The 18,668-nt window shown below is 38.6% G+C and overlaps 1 protein-coding gene across 8 annotated transcripts in view; it reads left to right on the top strand.

Moving 5' to 3' along the window:
- SBF2 (SET binding factor 2) overlaps positions 1-18,668 on the top strand; it is a 399,474-nt gene that overhangs the window by 222,684 nt on the left and 158,122 nt on the right. For all 8 annotated transcript variants that reach the window (XR_013958992.1, XM_080640377.1, XM_080640374.1 and 5 more), the window contains 5 exons: positions 299-376; positions 2,668-2,781; positions 3,942-4,070; positions 7,621-7,719; positions 17,976-18,180. Coding sequence is in view for 7 of the 8 variants with exons in the window: in XM_080640377.1 (XP_080496503.1) it covers positions 299-376; positions 2,668-2,781; positions 3,942-4,070; positions 7,621-7,719; positions 17,976-18,180 (625 nt within the window). In the remaining variant the exon portion in view is untranslated. The remainder of the gene's footprint in view (positions 1-298; positions 377-2,667; positions 2,782-3,941; positions 4,071-7,620; positions 7,720-17,975; positions 18,181-18,668) is intronic.

The following is an 18,668-nucleotide window of genomic DNA, read 5'->3' as shown; positions in this document are numbered from 1 at the left end:
TTAGTGTATATTCTTTCAGAACTTTGCATTTTCATTTATATGTACATCAATGCATGTACATATATAGACTTACATATGTGAATTTTTCTAGAACATGGTTTTTCATTAAATATTTTCTCTTGGAGATTATTTCACAATAATATATACAGAACTGCCTCGGCTAATTGCATTGTAGTTCATGGAAAAAATATATTGTAATTCATATACTGACACTTTTTCATATAATGCTCCAAGTAGATTAAATAATAGGTTTTATTGATATTAAGATCTTCTGTATAACAAAACTTCTTTGCTTTAGATTCTACACCCAGATTTGGAAGTGGCAGATCATGCTTTTCCCCCTCCACGAACAGCTTTATCCCACTCAAAAATGCTGGTAAGAAATTTAAGATTTAAGTTTTATGCTTTTAAAGAGAACTGTACTTTTATTTGTACAGTTGTTAAGGAAGCTGAATTACATGGACAACCTAGTAAAAATGAGAGTTAGGTGGACAGCCTAGTAAACAGTACACCAAATTAGAAATCAAGAGAATTGCTACTGACTCACCTCATGACCTGCTCAAGAAGGAATCACAGGGCAGCACACTGACCAGTGGGGAGAAGGGCTAAAACTCTTGTCCTGAGGAAGCATAATAATTAGCAGACAAAAAATCAGAACCTAGACTATAGCCTGGAAAATTGTGTGAAGCAGCAAATCAAAAAGGTCAGGCAAGGATAAAAAAAGTGGGGAGAGGGAAGCTTACAAAAAATGGAAACAGTATTGTTGATAATAGAAGAGAATCAAGTTTGAGGAGTGAGTAGATGAAAATAGTTCCAACTAGAAGCCATAAAAGGGTGAGTATGTAACAGAGATCCCTTTTTAGTTTTGGTCAGTGCATTTCTTAGAGATGAGCTTTGTGGCCAATCAGGAGCTTCATAGAGCTGGACACCTTTGACGATTTCATTAAGCATTCTTGACTGTTTCCTCATCCTCCTATCTAATAAAACAGTAATAGACAAATTGTCTGTACCTCCGCTATACCCACAAGCCACGCCCACCAGCCAATCAGGAGCGAGTATGCAAATTAACCCAACCAAGATGGCTGTGGCCACGGAGCAAGCAGGAGGCTTGGGTTTCCCCTGCAATGGAGGAAGCCAAGCTTCCTGCACACCCTGGCCGGCCCAGGCTTCTGCTCAAGGCTACAAAGTTTCAATTATAGAAGATAAATAAATCCCAGGGCCTCCACTTGGGTCACCGGGGGGCGTGGCCATTTATTATATAAATATAAATTTATCCCAGGCCCCTCGCCCAGGCTGCCCCATGCCCCAAGGGAACCCCCACCCTGATCCGGGACACCCTTCAGGGCAAACCAACTGGCCCCCACCCGTGCACCAGGCCTCTGTCCTATCTAATAAAAGAGTAATATGCAAATTGACCATCATTCCAACACACAAGATGGCTGCCCCATGTGGTCGAAGATGGCTGCCCCATGTGGACACAAGATGGCTGCCACAAGATGGCCAGCAGGGGAGGGCAGTTGGGAGGGATCAGGCCTGTAGGGGAGGGCAGTTGTGCGCGATCAGGCCAGCAGGGGAGGGCAATTGGGAGGGACCAGGCCTGCAAGGAAGGGCAGTTGTGGGTGATCAAGCCTGCAGGGGAGGGCAGTTAGGGGTGACCAGGCTGGCAGAGGAGGAAAGTTGGGGGCATCCGGGCCTGCAGGGAAGGGTAGTTGGGGGGGACCCAAGCCTACAGGGGAGAGCAGTTAGGGGGGACCAGGCCTGCAGGGGAGGGAAGTTAGGGGTGACCAGGCCTGCAGGGGAGGGCAGTTAGGGGCAATCAGGCTGGCAGGGGAGCAGTTAGGCATCAATCAGGTTGGCAGGGGAGTGCTTAGCGGGTGATCAGGCTGGCAGGCAGAAGCGGTTAGTGGTAATCAGGAAGGCAGGCAGGCGAGCAGTTGGGAGCCAGCTGTCCTGGATTGTGAGAGGGATGTCCGGTTGCCCGTTTAGGCCTGATCCTACCGTGATCAGGATTAAACAGGCAGTCGTACATCCCTCGAGGGGTCCCAGATTGGAGAGGGTGCAGGCTGGGCTGAGGGACATAACCCCTGTGCATGAATTTCATGCACTGGGCCTCTAGTTAATTAAATAAGGGTTGACTAAATAAATCTGTAAGTTTTCTCCCAATTCTAAAACTATGATTTATATAAAAGCCTGAATTACTAAAACAGAGTTGAAGTCAGACCTTATTAATATGAGAATACATTTTTATAAGTTGGATAAATTTTGGAAGAATTTTATAAGCTTTAAAAAGTCTGTTTGATTTTTTTTCTTTGTATTTGTGATATTCTTTTATTGGCTATAAAAAGCAAATGACTTGGGAAATAGGCCCTTCTTTAGCATGGTGAAAGGGGAGACTGTGACTTGTGTTTTTTCTGATAGTAAAATTGAAGCAAGTTTTGTTTGGTTCAATTTTAAAAAGAACTATTGAACAGCCTATGCGCCAACAGTAAAACAGACTAGATGCCGATCACTCAGGATTGCCACAAATGAGACTGATGTGTAGGAAGCACAGACATACAGATTTATTTAATAATCCCTCAACTTCTTTACAACTTTTTGATTTTGTGATAATTCATTTTATTTTTTAAGAAATTCAATTACCTGACATGTTTCTTCTTATATTTTCAGGATAAAGAAGTACGTGCAGTTTTTCTTAGATTATTTGCACAACTTTTCCAAGGATATAGATCGTGCCTACAGCTTATAAGAATTCATGCAGAACCAGTGATACATTTTCACAAGGTAGGTTACAGAACTATATGGAATCTATCCAAAATGTAGACTCCAGTTAAATAAAACAACTTGGTTGTCCTTTTCTGACCATGTATTTTCCCCTTAATATGTCAAATGGGGTTATTTAAAATATCTGCTTTGTGTGGTTATGTGATGATTTTTTTCCTTTTTATTGAATTTATTGGAGTGATACTTCTTTGATGAGGTACACTTTTTATCAAATGAATGCATTATTTACAGACAAAATTAGGCTAGTACAAAGTAAAATCTATTCAGGTGCACAATTTTACAACACATCATCTATTAACTGTATTGATAATTTTTAATAATACTATAGAACTACCATGTTTTCATTCAGAGTATAATGTTAACTTTAAATTGGTTTTCTTTTAAAATTGAGTATCAGTTTTCTATTTCTCCTCCTGCTTTTTTGCAGACAGATTCATTTTTATTCTTTCCAATACCTGTAGTATCTCAGGTATCAAAAACCTTTTTAAGAGAAGTGTAATTTATAGTAACACATTTTTGCATGAAGACACTTATTCAAGCTTTATCTTTCTACTAGACCCCTGGTGCATGGATTTGTGGGGTCCCTGGGCCTAGCCTGCACCCTCTCGCAGTCCGGAACCTCTTGGGGGATGTCAGAGAGCCAGTTTTGGCCTGATTCCGACAGGCCAGGTTAAGGGACCCCACCAGTGCACGAATCCATGCACCAGGCCGGTTTCGGCCTGATCCCCACAGGCCAGGCTGAGGGACCCCACTAGTGCATGAATCCGTGCACTGGACCTCTAGTATTTATATAAGATCTTTGGTTAATCTCTTCCCTCCCGCCCCCCAGCAGCAACCTAACCCACAGCCGATTCTGCAAGGAATCGGGCTCCCTCCTCTCTGGGTCAGGGTTACCGGTGAAGCAGATTGGGGGCCGACACTGCCCCAGCAGCAACCTTACCCACGACCAATTCCACGAGAAATCAAGCTCCCTCCTCTACTGGTCAGAGCGTCTGCCCCCTGGTGGTCATTGTACGTCATAGCTACCGGGCGAACGGTCAACCCGTCGAACAGTTGATGGTTGCTTAGGCTTTTATATGTATAGATAGATTTATTTTGTTTTGAGCATCCATTCATTACTGAGTGATAAATTATTCATTTCACGTTTTCTTTCTTTACAGACAGCTTTCTTGGGGCAGCGTGGTTTGATTGAAAATGATTTCCTCACTAAAGTTCTCAATGGAATGGCATTTGCAGGTTTTGTTTCAGAAAGAGGCCCTCCCTATAGATCCTGTGATCTCTTTGACGAGGTATAGTTTTTATCAAATGAATACATTATTTACAGACAAAATTAGGCTGGTACAAAGTAGAGAAATAGTATTTTAAACTTTTAATCAAAATTATAACTATGTTATACATTAAATATCAAATAATCCAAATATTATTACTATTATGCTTATCAGATCTTGGTATTTAAAATGTGAAAATACAATTATAAAAAATATAACTATAGGATATCTCAGACATACATAAAATCTTGAACAACTTAATTTTAAATTGTTGATTAAAATCTTCTTGAAAAAATTGACAGTGATTGTGTAAGTAGAACATTTATTTTTAAAGGCAATAACACAATTCCTTTATTGGTTTCATAGAGAAAAAGTCAAAGTTTAATGAGTAGATGTGTGACTTTAAGCAGTTATATATTGTCTATCAGTGTCCTAGAGACATAATTTAGCTTAGTAGCATTCTTACTGATATCTACGATAGCTCCCTTGGGAGATATTAAATATATAAAAGACAGATTTAAGTTTCTATCATCAAGGAATTGGCCTTAGAAAGGGAAAGTTAGAACAAATAAGAGTTAAAATAAGGATGCTATTTTGTGTTTGTTGTGATTTCTCTTATTTTAATGCATCTTTCCATTTACCATTTAACTATTTTCATAGAAGCCCATTCTGGTGGATAGAATGAGGAATGTTATTCCAATTTCTGTTTCTGAAAGAGCACTGTATTTGAACCAATAAATGTAAAGTTCCTTGAAGTCTGTAAAAGAAAACACTCCTAGCACCCAAGATAGTGGAGAATAGTAATAGTGATCATATTTTGGAGTTGCTGGTTTTATTTTATGTAGAGAAGGTAGGACTCAAAGTCTTAAGATCCTTGGTTCAGAAAAGGATCTTTTATTTTTATTATATAGAGACAATTAAGTATTCACAGGTGAGATTGAAAGAAGAGGCACATGTTTTAATTCTGACTGTGGAGAATTGCACCAAATGCTTTAATTAATAGTAGAAAAAATCATATGAGGACTTAGGAGCAATTGCCCTGAGGTGGACAATTATTTTTTACAGTTCTAATACCAACATTAAATACGATTCATCACTGGTTATCTAATATTAACATACTAGAGGCCTGTTGCATGAAAATTGTGCATGGGGGGGGGGATCCCTCAGCCTGGCCTGCACCCTCTCCAATCCGTGACCCCTCTGCAGGATCGGGCCTAAACCAGCAGTTGAACATCCCTCTTGCAATCTGGGACCGCTGGCTTCTAACCGCTCACCTGCCTGCCTGATCACCTGTAACCACTCTGCCTGTCTGCCTTCTCCTGCTGGCCTGATCACCCCTAACCGCCTCTGCCTCGGCCCCTGCCACCGTGGCTTTGTCCAGAAGAAGGACCAGACAACCGGTTGACCCAGTCTAATTAGCATATTACCCTTTTATTAGTATAGATATCGACCTTTAGATCCTCAGTAATTGAGACATAATGTTTTTGGGGTTAAATTAGATGCTCTTCATACTCTTTTCTAGCTCTTCCATTTTATTAGTCTCTGAAGCATTTTGAATAGTAATATTTGTTTATATACCCCCTTTCTTTTCTATCCAAATTCTCTCCTCTGGCAGTTTCGTCACAACTAATAATTCATATTAATTACTTTAAAAAAACTTGCTTGCTACAGCCTCTGACTATTTTTGTACGTCCTTCCCTTGCCTGGAGTGCCCTCCCTCTACCTTTCAGTCTGACCATGACTGTCTATTCTTCATACTTTGCTCTTATCTCACCACCTCCCTAGAGTACATTGGAGGTCTACTCGTCTGCATTGAGCTTTATTTTGTATCTCTAACTTCATCTGGCAGCTTATCTTTTACTAGAAGCCGGTTGCATGAAGAGATTCATGCAATAGGCCTTCCTTCCCTTGGCTTCCAGCACCAGTTTTCCTCAGGCACCTGGGACCCAGGCCTTCACTCCAGCCAGAGTCTGCCATCTTCGTCTTTGCTGCAGCAGACTCCGGCCAGTTCATCTTTGCTGCTTCACTGCAGACTCCGGCCAGAGTCTGCCATCTTCATCTTTACTGCAGACTCCAGCTGGAGTCTGCCATCTTTGCTGCAGACTCCTGTCTTCATCTTTGCGGCAGATTCCGGCTAGAGTCTGCCATCTTCATCTTCGCTGCAGACTCCGGAGTCTGCAGTCTTGTCTTCACTGCGGCACTCCGCTCCTGTAGACCCCTTCCCCCCTGCCCTCCCTCTCATAGCAGGCGCCCTGCCCTGCCTGGCCACTGCGCGCCTGGAGCAGCTGGGCGGCTGCCATCTTTGGCCTTCTTATTTGCATACTTACTCTAATTGGCTGTGGGCGTAGCAGAGGTATGGTCAATTTACATGTTTGTGTAAGATTATGTGCTTTTATAGACATAAGATACATATATCCTTTAGATTAAAAACAATGATAAGGCAAGGACCTTGTCCAAGATTCCTATTGCGTCTCTTAGTGTTCATCTTGTTCTAGGTTCTGCCAGCAGTGATGATTTTTGGCATCTTGTTGATATTACTTGAAAACCAGTTCATATGTATACTTGTCAAGTGCCTAAAAGCAATGAGACATCAGACCTAAGTAATTTCTTGTCTATCATCTTTGGCCGCTTAGTTGGTTTGCATTAGAGTGTGCTTTTGTAGGAAAGTGTTGTGTGCTTCTGGGAAAGGAATCCTTGTTCCCATTTAGCTTGGGCAGCCTACCACACAAAGGATTATGGAGCTTTGAGAAGCAGCTTATCCCCACACTCCATCAAATAGGCCTGTTAGAAGGAAAAGTGTTTGCCCTGGTTTGACAGTCTTTCTGAATCCTGGCCTAGAATAGGTGAAGCCATGGTTTTATATGTTTGTCTATTCCAGTAAATCTAGTAGTTCCTAGAAGAAAATATCTTATACCCTTTTTTAAAAATTCATCCATCTACCCACTCCTCCTCACACATTTTTTCCTGTCAGTACTCTTCTCTCTACTCCAATTATACACACTCTCCCAGTTCTCCCAGCCAGTTATTTAGTAGGGACATGGATTAGAGTTTATATAATTTGAGAACTGGAAGGAGCCTAAAGATCGTCTTGTTCCTCCATCTTACGTTAGAGATGAAGAAACTGGAGTTTCGGAGTTTTAGTGACTTTTTCTAAATTTCACTATCAGCAGAGCTGGAACCAGCATCTGAGTGACCTGACTTGAACATTTGGTTCATATTTTGTGAGTTAGGGACATGTTTGGTGACTTTCTGACCACCCACACTTCTCAAAGTGAGAAATGTCTAAGTGAGGCCTGGAGAATGAAAGGGTCTCTGAGTTCTAGAAATGACTTTTCCCAGAGGAAATAGGGCCCTAAATCATCAGGGGAGAGACAACTGAACTATCCAATGACTGGATAGACTCCATGCAACTAGAATAGAGGTGAAGCCCAGCAAAAATCTAAAATATTATTTTAGTAATAGTGTATATTTTGGATGCTTCTTGGTTTGCTAATTGTATGAAATTATCACACAGTTTTCTAATTCAGCATATCTTAGAATTGATGTTTTGCCATTTCATTCTTTTTTCAAGCTGGTAGCTTTTGAAGTAGAGCGAATTAAAGTTGAAGAAAATAACCCACTGAAGATAATAAAGCATGTCAGAGAACTTGCTGAGCAACTGTTCAAAAATGTAAGTAAGTATATTTATTTAGACAGTCATTAATTTTAAAAGTGCTAATAAAGTATTTTGTTTGAGAAACTGAAAAGCTTCATCTTTCCAGTGATAATCTTCTTGTTCTAACTTCAGACCTTTTGGACTATAAGTTAGCAAGATATTATAGTTGCTACTGTGTATCAAAATAGATCTTACTGTTTTAATGATTTCCCTGCCAATTATTGCATTATGAAAACTTCTTAGTTACAATTTTCCATTTGTCATTTGCCCTCATTGTGATTTTCATTTAGGTTTCTATCTTCTTACGAGTATATTGGGCATTTTAAGACATAAATATTATACCCATTGGAGACCAGAACTACCTCAGACACAGCTGCCCCATGTACTCTGCTTTAGCTTAAAATAGTGAGGGTCCACTGGATCAGGAAAATGATTTGAGTTGAATTGTTTTGAACAGACAGGGCATGAAAAGCTAAAAGATAGCAGATTGTCCAGTGACCAACTACAAAAACTCAAGGGTGAAAATATTCTCCATATAACAGAAATGCAATAGTGTAAAAGATTGATATTTCACACTGGTAACGTGTGAAGTAATAATTTGGATACCAAGAAAGAAGATAACCTAAAATGACAGGGTGGTTTTGTGCATGTGGAAAAATGGCTAATGATTACAACTCCTTCCTCTGCTTTAAAGCTTTTACAGAGTCGAATCCTTTTACTAAAAAAAGGGAAAGTAAGGGGAAAGTTGAGGGAAATATTTTTCCATCTTTTTTTTTTCCAGAGAGAAAGGGAGAGGGAGAGAGATAGAAACATCAATGATGAGAGAGAATCGTTGATCAGCTGCCTCCTGCATGCCCCACACTGGGGATTGAGCCCCCAACTCGGGACCATTCAGTCTGCAGGCCGACACTCTATCCACTGAGCCAAACTAGCTAGGGTGGAAATATTTTTCAGGAGAATAGTTAAGAAGGATGTGGGACCCATATCCTGGTATTGTTTAACTTAATTATTTGCATAGGTGCACCTTTTTGGATGTTGGGTCATTGTTAGTCACATCCCTTCAAAATCTGAGAACCAAATTGTGTTTCTTTATTCGATTATTTATGAATTTTATTTTTGAAGTTACTTTAAAATGTATCCTTTGGGTGGATACCCTAAACTCCACATATAACTGTTCAATACTGTAATAAATCTATTTCTTGATTAGTATGCTGGAACTTGGGAAAAAATCTGTCAGAAGGAAAACTTGTGTTCTGTGCTGGTCTTTGCCATTTATGATGGCTGTGTACAATTAATGTATAGCATGAACATATGGGATAGTTCTCTTGACTTACTGTAATAATAAATATTGAGTGCTTAAAGCAAAGTGCCAGGAATGGGATTAAGCACTTTACATAGTATATCATCTCTAATCCTCATATAGTTATGTAAGATATAGGTGTCATTACCTCCATTTTACTGGGGATAATTGGCTCAGGATTGTAAATGGCTATTAAGTAATTGAATCCAGATTTTAAATTCAGGAGTTTTTATCTATCCAATTCCTAAGTTGATGTTCGTTCACTCCATTAGGCTGGCTCATCTTCAACTGGAAAAAATGTGGTATTTCCAATAGCTGATTTTATAATTGGTTCTTTATAAAGCACTTTAACGTACTATGATCTTGGAAGTTACTCTGTACCCTGTGAGAGAGATAGTGATATTGATGTTGATAGGTGAGGAAACTGAATATTTGAAAGCTTTTTTCCTTGCCCACTTGGAATGATTTATTGATATATTTCGAAAAGTAAAAAAACATTAAGTGGGAGTCAGTGTTTGATACTCTGGGACTGATTCCTTTAATACTGAATGTTTGTTTCTTAGATCTTTGCAAACCTATTCCAGAACTGCAAAATTTTATAGCCAGTAAGTGACCAGAGCTGGGGTTCTGACACGCGTTTGTCCTGTTACAAGACTGAGTACACAATGCATGTTAGGGAGTATGCCAAGCCACTTTAGTGAAGAAATGAAATAAAATTTTTTTTGCCATTTTAGACCTCAAATTTTGTGATACATAGCTAACACTAAGCTAACACAAAAAAGAAAACTGCAGTAAAATAAATATCTACTAATTATATATTCTTAAAAGTGAATGCAAAGCATGAACAACCCCTGTCCTTTAACACTGCTGAAGAGGTCATCATGAGGGACTGTGTGACTAGTAGGAGATAGAATCGTCCTTCAAATGAACTCTACATTTCTTGAGCCCTTATTGGACTTCTTTCCTTCCACAATCCAATTCTATTTCATTTCATTTAATTAATTCCATTCATTCAGTATGTGTTTGTTCGGCACCTACTATTGCCAGCATTTTCTAGGTACATGATTCCTCTAATATCCTTGAGAGGAGGATACATGATGAGTAAGAATTTGAGACTATCCCAATGGATTGTCATCAGACTTTCTATAACCCTTTCTAGTTTTGAGAATTTAAAGTCCTTGATGGTCCCAACATTCCTGAAGTAAATACTTGACAAAGTTAGAAAGGAGAGCACGATGGTCATGCAGGAAGTTGAGGGTATGGAGGAAGGATGGTCTTAATGCAAGGAAAATCATCCACATGGTTCTATTTTTGACTAGTCAGTTTTCTTAAATCAAATTTCTAGAATTTCCTCTGGTAAGCAAGAGCCAACCATATAATTTGGCTGTTTTCTTATTATTGGGTTATAATTGGGACCTGGTGGTTTCATTCCGATGATTGTATATACTTTATTGCACTGAGGTCTGGTATGTGTATCTAGCGCCTCTCCTTTACTTCCCTTTGAAATACCTCAAAAAATGGACCTTAATTTGTCAGTTTCTTCTTGCCATTCCTTTATATTGCTTCCTAGTGAGTAGGAATGAATTGTAGGAATGTGAGCAAATATGAAGAGGGTGAATTGTAACTGGGTTTAGCTGCTATTTTGACTTTCTGGAGCTCCCTAAATAATTAAAAAATGTATTTGGTGGAGGAGGGGAATGGGAAAGTGGAATGAAGGAGAAGAAAAGGAGTAACTCCATTACAGACAAATTGGGTAAGCATTAATAAGGTTTATAACATGAAGATTATTGGCTATATATTTTTACAGCTTTTCTTTCCTTGCCCAATTGATAATACTGGGTCCACCCACCTTGGCTTTCAGAATCTTCAGTGTCTGAATGACAGCACATTTAGCTATTTACCGCTCTATCCCTATGATTCTTGACATACACTCATAAAGGACCACTAACTGTACACAAAATGAGAATTTTAAGATAGGCCAGGACAAGAATTTTGTAAAACCTCCATTTCACGGCACCAAGTAATTAGTTGGACGTGTGTTTTACTGTTTTATATAGTGCAGTTTTTTTTAACTTGTTTTGCATCTGCAGAAGTACATAAATATTAGCTAGATTGTCTGCCAGTTTTCTTAAAAGTAAAGGGGTAAATGAGAGCACTTGGACTTCCTTATAAAATAATATGAGATTTTTATTTGTCCCTTACTGGTATTTCATTGCCCAACATGAAAACAAATAGGTTTTTAAATCCTAACAGGAGAACAAATCCCAACTACAGGAATAGCCATTGTAAATCATGTAAGATCTACATCCTTTACATTTCTGCAGAAAGTTAATTTCGCTAGTAGGCAAATTTAGTCTACATGGATGATATTTGTACTCTGCTAATTGTGAATAAAGGGATTTTTTTGTTGTTGCTATGGGAATGAAGTAAAACATTGTGATCATCTTAGTCTTAAAGAATCAAAACATAAACAACTTGTTTAGATTATTATGAGGAAATGAGGCCCCCAACCCAAAGCATAAAAATCAAACTCTTGCCAAAACTGGTTTGGCTCAGTGGATAGAGCGTCGGCCTGCGGACTGAAGGGTCCCGGGTTCGATTCCGGTCAAGGGCATGTACCTTGGTTGCGGGCACATCCCCAGTAGGGGGTGTGCAGAAGGCAGCTGATCGATGTTTCTCTCTCATCGATGTTTCTAACTCTCTATCCCTCTCTCTTCCTCTCTGTAAAAAATCAATAAAATATATATTTTTTAAAAAATCAAACTCTTTTCTCCATCCTGTCTGGTTTGTTTGTGCCTTTTTAAGTCAGCTTTACAATGATAAATTCTCATATAGTAAAATTTGCCCTTTTTAAATGTACTGTTCTATGACAAATGAGTGAAGTATACAATCACCACAACCACAGTGAGAACATAGAATATTTACCAGTATTTTACTCCAAAATTTTTCCTAATGTGCCCTTATAGACATGTTCTCCCACCACCCCAAACTCTTAACAACTAATATGTTGTCTGTCTATCGTTACTTAGTTTTTTGAGTTTGATTTCTTTCACTTAGCATAATGCATTTTAGATTCACCCATGTCACTACTTAAATCTGTTGTTAATTCCTTTTTATTGTTGAGTAGCATGCCATTGCATGGGTGTACCAAAGTTTTATTTATATGTTGACTAACTGAAGGACAGTTTTGGAAATTATGAATAAAACCACCGTAAACATTTGCATAGGTTTTTGTATGTACATAATTTTTCACTTCTCTTGGGTAAATATTCAGGAGTAAGATACTGGTAACAGAACGTTAACTCTGTAAAAACTAGGACCCCAACCAGTGTGGCTCAGTGGTTGAGCATCAACCTATGAACCAGGAGGTCATGGTTCAATTCCCAGTCTGGGTTGCAGGCTAGATCCCCAGTGTGAGGCATACAGGAGGCAGTTGATCAATGATTCTCATCATTGATGTTTCTATCTCTCTCTCCCTTTCCCTTCCTCTCTGAAATCAATTAAAAAAAATTTTTTTTAAAAAAAAGAAAGAAGAACTAAGACACTTGGCTGGTGTCTGTATCATTTTGCATTTCCTCCAGCAATATATGAGAGTTCCATTTGCTCCATATCTTCAGCAGCACTTTGTATCCTTCGTTTTTGTTTTTAGCCATTCCAATAGTTGTGTGGTGGTATTTTATTATGGTTTTAATTTGCATGTCAATAGGTGAGTGAGAATATAGGTCTCTTAGCTAGTCACTATATGCTTCCTGAGTACTTATAAAAATAATACTTGTCCTAGTCCTGGCTGAAGTGGTGGTTAAAGTGTCAGTCCTCGAACTGGAGGGTCTTGGGTTTGATTCCAGTCAGGGGCACATACCTGGGTTGCAGGTTCAATCCCCAGCCCCGTCAGGGTGCCTGTGGAAGGCAACCAGTCAGTGTGTCTCTCACATCGAAGTTTCTTTCCTTCTCTCTCTCTCCTTTCTCTGTCTCTTCCCCTCCCCCTTTCCTTCCTGTCTTTGAGAATCAGTGGAAAAAACATCCTCAAATGAGGATTAATAACAACAACAAAAATAGTACTTGGATTAGAATATGAAGCTTCCAGCTATAATCATGAATTAGAACAGTGCTTCTCAACAGGGACAATCCCTTCCCCTCAGAAATTTGGCAGTATCTAGAGACATTTTTTGTTGGCATAACTGGAGAGGGTGTACTACTGGCTCTGATAGGTAGAGGTTAGGGATGCTTCTAAACATCTTACAATATACAAGACACTCCCCCTCCAAAAAATTATTCAGCCCAAAATGTCAATAGTGCCAAGGTTGAAAACCTTCTATTAGGCAACCAGGACATTAGATATTCAAGTCATACACCAAATTTATTTGTATTAAAGATGAGACATTAATTCAATTAGATGATCATTGAAAGGCTTATGAAGATGAGAAATTGAGAATGTTTCATTCAATCAATACTGTGTTCACAGCCAGGCAACTCTAAAATGTTTAGTTACATTTTGTCAGTGTTTAACTTAGTGCAGTGATAGTATTGGTTTCAGTGGTATTTAAAAGGATTTGTGTAACTTGCTATCCTACATAGCTCTAGGTACAACTGGTGCATATTAAATAATTACTAAATGTCTAAATTAATATGGAAAACTTGGTAACCTCTAACAAGGTCACATTGATTTGTCATTCACTGCTGAGACCAATGTGTAGGAGGAAATTTTTTCCCCCCAATGCAGTGGTTGCCTACTTTGAATTTCCAGTAGGGGTTGGGGTTTTTTGTTTTGTTTTGCTTTGCTGTGCTTTTATTTGAAGTTGTTCTCAGCCTCGTTTTCTTTAGGCCCTAGGCATATTCTCATTTAGCTTGACAAGAAAGGAAAAAATCCATGTTTCCATACCAGATAGTATGTATGTCATTTTTTCAAGTCTGAGAAAATCATACCTCCCATTACTATAGTGTGCCCTTACAGCAGGATTATGGAGACATTTCTTGAAAATCATTATCCAACTTCAAAATTCCCTCTTAAGCGATAGTGCATTTTGCCAGCTTTCTTGGGCAGTTCATCTTGGATGCTTTGGACAAAATTGTTACCATGTTTACCATAAATGCTCAGTTGTGTAACTCCTTGATTATTATTTTGCATTTGCATTTTCCTGCAATTAAACCTGACAATTTGGCTGCTTTTTTGTTCTATTGGAAAATAATGAATTTCCTTGTTTCAACACAAAATTGAGCTGCAGTTTTTAATGAGCTCAGTAATCTTCAAGGGAATTGCCCACATGCATTTGGAGTTTTGAGTAAGAGCAGATGTTTCTAAGAATATGTAGCGTTCAATGACCCTTAAACTTCCCATCATTTCTGCTGTTTTCTCAAAAGTCATAATGTGACAAAGCCGGGTATAAGGTGGTGAATGTGGTCCTTTATATTTACCACACTGACCATTAGGGGGCAGCAATGCACACAAACAGCAGCCAGAGAACCAACCATGCTAGATTTGGGGGCATGAGCCTTTTTTGAATCTTCTAAGCACAATTAAATATATTATAATTCAGTAACTTTAACCCATTGCCTGAATTTTTATGTAGACTACTCAATTACAGGATAGCCTCATCTCTGAACTTTGCTTTAAAACATGCTTGTTATTCTGAATTGTGTATGGATTTGTTTTATGATATTTCAAATTGCTTATGAGAAAAAACACACTATTAATGACTAAAAGCAATATCTTTAATTAGTGATTTTTATTTAAACTGTTTTTTAGTACTATTTTTATTGCTGTTAGAATACAAGTAGCTGGTGATATGTGAATCCTGGGGAAAAGATTTTAGAGGTCTGGTGGCATGCCAAAGAATATACAGTAACTAAATATTTATTCAAATGAATGTGTCCTAGACTTTTGGAAAACAGCTTTCAGAATTATTCTGGGGAAGTGTGTGTGTGTGTGTGTGTGTGTGTGTGTGTATCGCGTATGCACATGTTCGTTCTAAAAGCTGTTCTTTGACAACTCATTCTATCCTCACAAAAACCTTATGAAGTAGGTACCATATTATTATCTTTGTTACAGATGAGGAAACTAAAATAAACTGCACCCTGTCACAGTGCTAAACTGGGATTTGACACAGGTGGTCCAACATCAGAGACCATGAATTAAAAGTACTTCTTAAACTCCCTCTCTCATTGAATTGTCCAGCCTTTCCCTCTGAATTATAGTGCCTCCTATCTCTATCATGTTTTCACACATAGTCCTATTTATGGGCTCTCTATTCCATTAGTTTTTTAAGGCCTTCACTAATACCAATCGACATACTATATTATTAAAGATTTATATGAGTTTTGATATCCAGAAAGTTTTATTTCCCCACTTACTCTTCTTCAGAATAGCCTTGACTATTTTTGGATCTTAGTTCTGCTTTATAAAGTTTAGTATGAACTTAGCACATTATAGAATTTTGAGCAATATGTGTATCCTCCTTTTTTTAACCCACCTTAAGTCATTTTTGGATCAAGGTAGAAGCACATATAGTAAGAGAGAAAAAGATAAAATATAGCTAGAAAATCTGACATCACTAAGAAGATTTCTTTTCTACTATAATTTTTCATGTTTTGAACTTTGTTATAATGAATATTACTTACATCATGGAAATATATTTAAAGTCTTAATTTTTATTATAAAAAAAGAAGTGTCAATAGTAACAAAAATAGTGAAGACTATATTTTAAATGATTCTGATTTAAAACTTAAAATCCATGTGAATTACCTTCCCATCCTGAAAAAAATATCTTCCCAAAGGATTTTAGAATATTTATATGTATAACTTTTGAAAACATACCTTAGACTTGAGCCTAAAAAACAGAGAAAAACAAATATGCTATTTGAAAAGGGTCATTTTATAAACTATAGTCCAGTGATGTTGGGTTAATCCAGGAATAATTTTAGAACAGGAATATGTCACCATATAGCTTGGAAAGTGGTGATCATGAAGTCTTGGCGTAGGAACTTACGTATTTATTCTTCCCTGTCCTTGCTAATGACATAAGAGAGGAATACAAAGTGTGTATGAGGGCTGCTCTGGCCAGAACAAGTTTTCTATCTAATTTCAGCTTCTTAGGAACCTTTTAAGAGAAGCATGAGTGTGTACCTGAGGCAGAGTTACTTATCCAGTATTACATAGTGAGCAGAGCAAAAACAAGAACCGAGGCTTTGTACACTTTAAAGGAGTATTATTTCCATTGTATTGCTGAGATGTGCTTCCTACATCATCTGCTGTGGCCCAACCTTTCTTTTTTCTGGGTCTGGGCCAAATAACCAAAAAGAATTGTGGGGAGCAACTCTAATACACGATGACAGTTGCCATTTTAACTGTCCAGAAAATGCATAGAGTAGTGATGAGCTTAATCTACAACATGAATAACATAGGTTCTTTTGGGAGAGGAAGAATTTTCTGGTTACAAAGGATAATAAATACTAGAATTCGTCTCAAAATGGTTGAAGAGCAGCCTTCCCTAGAGAATTTGATAAAGAAGGTGGATTTCACTCTGCCTGTAGTATTTGAAATATAATCCTACTTAACTAGGTGACTGGATAAAAATCCATGACACATTTAATTTACTTATGACAATCCTAATATGTGTTCAACATTGTATCCCATTTGTTAGGATACAGTAGGAAGTAGCATAGGGTGCCTACTACATGCCAGGCAATTTCTAGATGGAGAGGATAAAAACATTTTTTTTTAATTGACTGAAAAGTCTGCCCTTGTGGAGCTTCATGTTACTGAGAGAAGGATAGACAGTCAAGTTAAATAAGATTTAGAGTATGTGAGAAGGTTGATAGGTGCTAAGGAGGAAAATATAATAAGGGGATAGGGTTTGTGTTGGGGAGATAAAGTTATATAGGGTGGCCAAGAAAGGTGGCATTTGAAGAAAGAAATGCAGAAAGGGAGAGAGGGTTCAGTAAATCGGTGGGGGAGCAGGCATTCCAAAGAGGTGAGAGTTAAATGCAAAGGCCTTGGGTCAGGAGCAAGAAGGCCTGAATGTCAGGCAGAATGAAGGAAGAGACAGCAGTAGGACACGGTCTCATAGAAAAGTCATATCTTGTGGGGCCTTGTAAATTATTGTGAAAACTTTGGGTTTTACTCTGAGTGAGATAAAGAGCTGTTTGAATGAACAGAGTGGTTGGTGGTGATTTAACTTTGGTTCATTCTGTCTGTGGTGTTAAGAATGGAGGAGCCAGGGACCAATGGTGGGAGCAGGGAGACCAGTGAGGAGACGTGTTCTGTAGTAGAGGAGAGATGTTGGCTTGACCCAACGTGTTGAAAAATGGTCAGATTTAAACACGCTTTAAAGGCAGCGTCCAGAGGTTTGCAGAGGAATGGATAATTGAGTGTTAGAGAAAGGCATTAAAGGTGACTCAGCTTTTCACCTGAGTAATTGGAAAAATAAACATGCCATGTACGGAAGAGGTGAAGACTGCAGAAAACAGATTTGGAAAGGTGGAGATTAAATGCTCCATTTTGGACATATAAGATGATATTTAAATCCAGATGGAAATACTTATATTGAATATATGGGCATGGAGTTCAAGAGAAAGCTCAGGTGGAGATAAAAATGTGTGAGTTCTTGGTGTTTTTATGGTTTAAATATATGAAGCTGGAAATTATCACCAAGGAAGTAAGTATAAATAGAAGAGAAGCCCAAGGTCTGAGCCCTGGGATATTCACATAGTTAAGAGATTAGGGAGATAAAAAATAAAGACGTAGCAAGAAGACCTAGAAATCAAGTGAAAACGTGTTCATGGAAGGGGAAGGAGGGTCAGCTCTTTCTGATGCTGCTGAAGTAAGACTCTGGGGCTCTGTTTCATGGCATGTATCTGAGTGTACAGGTACTCATTCATCTGACTGCAGCTTGTTCCCTCTCAGCTCCCACTCCCTTCCTGACAATCTGCCGTTATCTTAACTTCTGAATAATCCTACCTGTGTTTGATATTGCAGGAGAACCCAAACCCTCATATGGCATTTCAGAAAGTTCCACGCCCCACAGAAGGATCCCACTTGCGAGTTCATATTCTTCCTTTCCCAAAGATTAATGAAACCCGGGTACAGGAATTGATACAGGAGAATCTTGCTAAGAACCAGAATGCACCTCCTGCTTCACGAGTGGACAAGAAGTGTGTTGTGCCAGCAGGCCCACCTGTTGGTATGTATTTGTCCTTGTGTTTAAAAGTAAACTTCTTATCGAGACAGAAGACCCAAAAACTCAAGTAACCAGAATCAGAGTATTACCAACACCCAGAAGTACTGTCCTATTCACTGCCTCTCACAAAGGGTAACCATTCATCTAACTGCCACTACTATAGAATCCTTTTTGAAAACAGCTGTATCGAGATATAATTCACATACATAAAATTCACCTATTTAAAGTGTACAGTTTAGCCCTAACCGGTTTGGCTCAGTGGATAGAGCATCAGCCTGCGGACTGAAGGGTCCCAGGTTCGGTTCCCGTCAAGGGCATGTACCTTGGTTGCGGGTACATCCCCAGTAGGGGGTGTGCAGGAGGCAGCTGATCAATGTTTCTCTCTCATCAATGTTTCTAACTCTCTATCCCTCTCCCTTCCTCTCTGTAAAAAATCAATAAAATATATTTTAAAAAATAAATAAATAAATAAAGTGTACAGTTTAGTGGCT

This window comes from Plecotus auritus (assembly GCF_963455305.1).
Source record: "Plecotus auritus genome assembly, chromosome: 9".
NCBI lineage: Eukaryota > Metazoa > Chordata > Mammalia > Chiroptera > Vespertilionidae > Plecotus > Plecotus auritus.
The sequence above is the reverse complement of the archived record's forward strand: the minus strand, read 5'-3'. Positions and strand labels throughout refer to the sequence as shown.